The 4,762-nt window shown below is 60.3% G+C and overlaps 1 protein-coding gene across 1 annotated transcript in view; it reads left to right on the plus strand.

The window, feature by feature from the left end:
• SHANK2 (SH3 and multiple ankyrin repeat domains 2) overlaps window positions 1–1,968 on the plus strand; it is a 22,457-nt gene extending 20,489 nt beyond the window's left edge. Inside the window, exons 7-8 of the mRNA XM_014533994.1 lie at window positions 1,721–1,829; window positions 1,927–1,968. Coding sequence (XP_014389480.1) covers window positions 1,721–1,829; window positions 1,927–1,968 — 151 coding nt within the window. The remainder of the gene's footprint in view (window positions 1–1,720; window positions 1,830–1,926) is intronic.
• The last annotated feature ends 2,794 nt before the right edge of the window (window positions 1,969–4,762 follow it).

A 4,762-nucleotide genomic window follows, 5' to 3' on the forward strand; every position in this document is an offset into this window, starting at 1 on the left:
GTGGTGGCCGCGCCAGCGCTGCAGAGCCCAGCGGCTCCCTCTGTGGCTGAGGGGCCTGCCCGAGGCCACTGGCCAGCAGCTGCCCTGAGCCGGTGCACTGGCTCCTCCCCCACCGAGGCCTGGTGCTTTCTCTCTCCTCCAGGCTTCGAACAGGAGCCGCGCTTTGGGGCGGGCTGGCTTCACTCTCCCTGTCTGGCGAAGCCCCTCTGCGTCCTGGGGCTTCTGGCTCCTGCAACTCAAGTCTGTCCCTCCGTCCAGCACCCTGGGGTGTGGACAGCGCCCTCCCGGCCTGTCTGAATCCGCCTCCTCTCTTGGTCAGGTGCCCACGCCAGGCCTCCCCGCAGGTGCTGCAGGTGGCGGCCTCCCCTTGGCCTCCTCTCCTGGGATTGCCCAGGCCACGGGTCTCATTGCAAAGGCGGCTTCCCATCCAGGGGCTCCCACACCGCCCTGGGCTGCCCCGCCCCCTGCAGGCTGACTCGGGGAGAGCAGTTATTTGAGCTCATGTCTGCAAAGGACCTTAAAAGCGGTTCCTCAAATGGCCCCAGTATTTTTCCTGAAATGCCCTTCCACGTGGAGATCTTTCGTAAACGAAGTAGAAACAAGTAATGCCCGGCTGGCGCGGCTCAGGGGCTGAGGGTGGACCTATGAACCAGGAGGTCAGGGTTCGATTCCCGGTCAGGGCACGTGCCCCGGTTGCGGGGTCGATCCCGTGTGGGGCGTGCAGGAGGCAGCCGGTCAGTGATGCTCTCTCATTGCTGATGTCTCCCTCTCCCTCTCCCCTCCTCTCTGACATCAATAACATTTATTTTTTTAAAGAAGAAACACCCAGATGCTTTCCCACAATCTAAGAACTTGGAGGACTCATTCCCCGTGTGGCTTTAATCCTGGGCAGTTTCAGGTCCGCCTGTCCCCCTCCCGGCCCCCTCGCTCCCACCTGGGGACCGGGGGGCTGTGCAGTGAGAGGCCAAGCAGCCGGGTTCCTTCCCACGCACCTTCGTGTGCAGCCGGCACACGTGACGGGCCACGTGGGGAGTCCCCCTCCCGGCCTCCCTGTCTGTCTCTCTGACTCTGTTCGGGATAAGCGAGGGGCGTCTAGTTTGGGTGCGGTGAGCCGGGTGAAACCCCGTCCACATGGCCCGGGGCCCCTGAGCCAGGGACCTACCCGCTGGGAGCTGCCTGCTAATCGCGGACGTCAGTTGAGTTAGAATTCATGGCTCAGGGCAGCTTAGGGAGAAATTCCTGTGACGCACCTGGCCGCTAGTGACTGCACAATATATGCCCGCCATGCCCGTCACTATCATTGTCATGGTTACTGTTTGGCCACGCCCCCATTCCGGTGCTCATCCTCTCTAGCCACGCCCCACCACAGCCATCATCACCAACAGGCCATGCCCCCACTGTCATCCTCAGACCACGCCCCATCACCATCAAGCCACACCCCTATCACAGCCATCATTACCATCAGGCCACGCCCCATCACCATCAAGCCACGCCCCCAGCAGACATCATCACCCTCAGGCCACACCCCCACCACTATCATCATCATCACCCTCTGGCCACGCCCCATCACCCTCAGGCCAGGGCAGCATGGTGTCAGCAGATGCTCCCTTAGCTCACTGCCCCTGGGGTGGGAGCTTCCCGGTGGAGCTGGGCGTGTCCCGATGGAGCCCGGCGCCCCCTGGTGCCCGGTTGACAGCGAGGTCTTGTCTCAGGCCTGCAGGTATGGACACGTGCAGCACCTGGAGCACCTGCTCTTCTACGGGGCTGACATGGGGGCGCAGAACGCCTCGGGGAACACGGCCCTGCACATCTGCGCTCTCTACAACCAGGTCAGTGTGGCGGGGCCCGGGGTTGAGGCAGGTCCCGGACGTCGCTGTGGGAGGTCCCTGCCCCTCCTTCCCTTCATTCCTGTTCTCTGACTTCAAGGACCTCGCCTGGAGAGTGGGGTGGGGTGTGGACACTCCATGAGGGGGGGTGCTCTGCTACCTGTGGAGGAGCATGGCGGACCACTGATTAGGGTGACTGCTGGGGGCCCCAAGGGTCTTGCAGCTGCGTGTCCTCTGCCATTGGCGGTATCTTCCCAGCCCAAGCAGTGCTCCTGTCTTTTTAGGTGAAACCTCCAGCCTTCGCCTGAGACCAGGCCCTTTCCCCGCCTAGGCCCCTCCAGCCACTTTGAAATCCTGATTTGCTTCTAGCTCAGCCGTGGGCAAACTACGGCCCACGGACCGTATCTGGCCCGTTTGAAATGAATAAAACTAAAAAAAAAAAAGACCGTACCCTTTTATGTAATGATGTTTACTTTGAATTTATATTAGTTCACACAAACACTCCATCCATACTTTTGTTCCGGCCCTCCGGTCCAGTTTAAGAACCCATTGACCCAGGCCCCTCCAGCCACTTTGAAATCCCAATTTGCTTCTAGCTAATCAACCCTGGAAAACTCCTACACATCCTTCAAGACCCCATTCAGATAGCCCGCCCTCAGTCAAGCCTCCCCTGGATGAGCTCCCCATAGCGTCCGCTGTGGTTCTCGCTGTGCAGTGCTTTGGGGGACCGCCGGGGGGGACCGCCAGGGGCAGGCATTGTTGTGACTCACCCGTCCTTCCTGCTGGCACCCCTCGCCCTGGGCCCCTCTTCTCAGGGGCATGAGCAGCCATGGCTCGTGGTCTCCACGCGGCTGGCACAGGAGAGCAGCTCAGCCTGCTGGGTGGGGAGCATTTCAGCTTCAAGAAGTATTTGCAGGATGAGGGGCTGGCTTCCTGCTTATGGAGGCGACCCCCCCACAGTGGGATTTGTGTGCAGCTGGGGCGCTCCCTTGGGGGGACCCTGGCGCTTGCACGGGAATAGCTGTGTGAGCCTGGGGTGCCTTGCCCGGCTGCTCCAGGAAAGCAGGCCCTGAGGCTTGGCCGCAGCTGGTAAAACATCTGTGCCAACATGTGCTTCTTACGCCCCGAGCGGGAGACAGTCCTTCATTGTCCCCAGGAGACTGCGCGCGTCTTTCATCAAGACAAAACCGCCCGATAAACATGTTTGCTGCCACTTGAAATAATTGTGGCCAAGATGGTCTTGAGCGTGTGGGTGGTTCCACTGTGGTCTGCAGTCTGTGACGGGCGGGGCTGGTTTGACCCATGTCACTGTCCCTGCTCAGGTCTGGCCGGGCTCTCGGGAAAGCCCTGCCCAGGTGCCTTAGGTTAGAGGAGGGGTCAGCCAACTCTCTGCAGAGGCCACAGGTTCGAGGCCACGGCCACGCCGCTCTGCTGTTGAGACAGCACTAATGATTGTGTGGTTGTGTGCCAGTAAAACTTTATTTACAAAGCAGGCAGTGGGCCGCTTGAGAGCCTGTGGGCCATAGTTCGCATACCCCCTACTGGGGATCGAGCCTGCAACCCGGGGCCTGTGCCCTGAATGGGAATCGAACTGTGACCTCCTGGTTCATCGGTTGATGCTCACCCACGGAGCCCCGCCGGCCGGGCGTATTCCACTTCTGATGTATTTTATGCGCCCGTGCGAGACTGAGTGTAGAATATAGCCTTAAAAAGGCCGCTGTTTGGCCCAGGGGTGCATATACTTTAAACTTTTATAGATTCTGCCAAGTTGTCCACAGTGTTTGTAGCAGTTAAACTTCAACGGGTAGCACTGGGCAGGGGTGTGGGGGGGTCACCCTGATCCTGGCCGTGCGGAGGGAGGAACCCGCCCTCCCTCTGACTTTGCCAGCGTTTCTCTGCCTCTCGGGAGGGAGCGAGCTTCCGCAGCTGGGGCGGGGCTCTGCCTCAGCGGCTCCCGGGGGATCTGTCCGTCACCCGCGTGTCCCGTGTGCCTGCAGGACAGCTGTGCGCGGGTGCTGCTGTTCCGGGGCGGGGACAAGGAGCTGAAGAACTACAACAGCCAGACCCCCTTCCAGGTAAGAGGAGCCCTTGCAGGACACCACACACAGACAGGACCGGGGGTGGGGGGTGGGGCGAGACCGAGGGTCTCTGGGCATCGCGTGCTTTTGACACGAGGTCGGCTGGTCCCGTGGGGGATGTCATCTGCGTTGGGAGCTGTGCCCGGCGCCTGTGTCCTTGTGTCCCAGAGCCGGTGGCTCCCAGAGCCCCTTCCTACCAGTGAAACTTCAAGTCCAGCCCTGGCCAGTTCGGCTCAGTGGATAGAGCATCGGCCTGCAGACCGAAGGGTCCTGGGTTCCATTCCTGGTCCGGGCACATGTCTAGTTTGCAGGCTCGATCCCCAGTGTGGGGCCTGCAGGAGGCAGTCGATCCATGAGTCTCTCTCATCATTGATGTTTCTAACTCTCTTTCCCTCTCCCTTCCTCTCTGACATCAATTAAATATATTAAAAAACAAAACCAAAAAACACGTGGCTCTTCACTCAGAGGCGGTGCCGGCGTAGGGGCCGGCGCTCTGGGGTGTGGACATGGCACGGAGTCGGCACCACAGAAACCGAGGGCCATGCGACAGATGAGCTGGGCCCTGTCTCCCTGGCCGAGCGTCAGTAACTAACACTCAGGCGGAAGGAAATCGGACAGGTCGCAGGATTGTGCTGTTTAGACACGGGAGGCAGCCGGCCAGCGTGGCTCAGTGATTGAGCGTCAACCTATGAACCAGGAGGTCACGGCTCCGTTCCCAGTCAGGGCACGTGCCCGGGTTGTGGGCTCGATCCCCAGTGTGGGGCGTGCAGGGGGCAGCCGATCGATGATTCTCTCTCATCATTGATGTTTCTATCTCTCTCTCCCTCTCCCTTCTTCTCTGAAGTCAGTAAAAGTATA

This window comes from Myotis brandtii, unplaced genomic scaffold (assembly GCF_000412655.1).
Source record: "Myotis brandtii unplaced genomic scaffold, ASM41265v1 scaffold1236, whole genome shotgun sequence".
NCBI classification, from domain to species: Eukaryota; Metazoa; Chordata; class Mammalia; order Chiroptera; family Vespertilionidae; genus Myotis; species Myotis brandtii.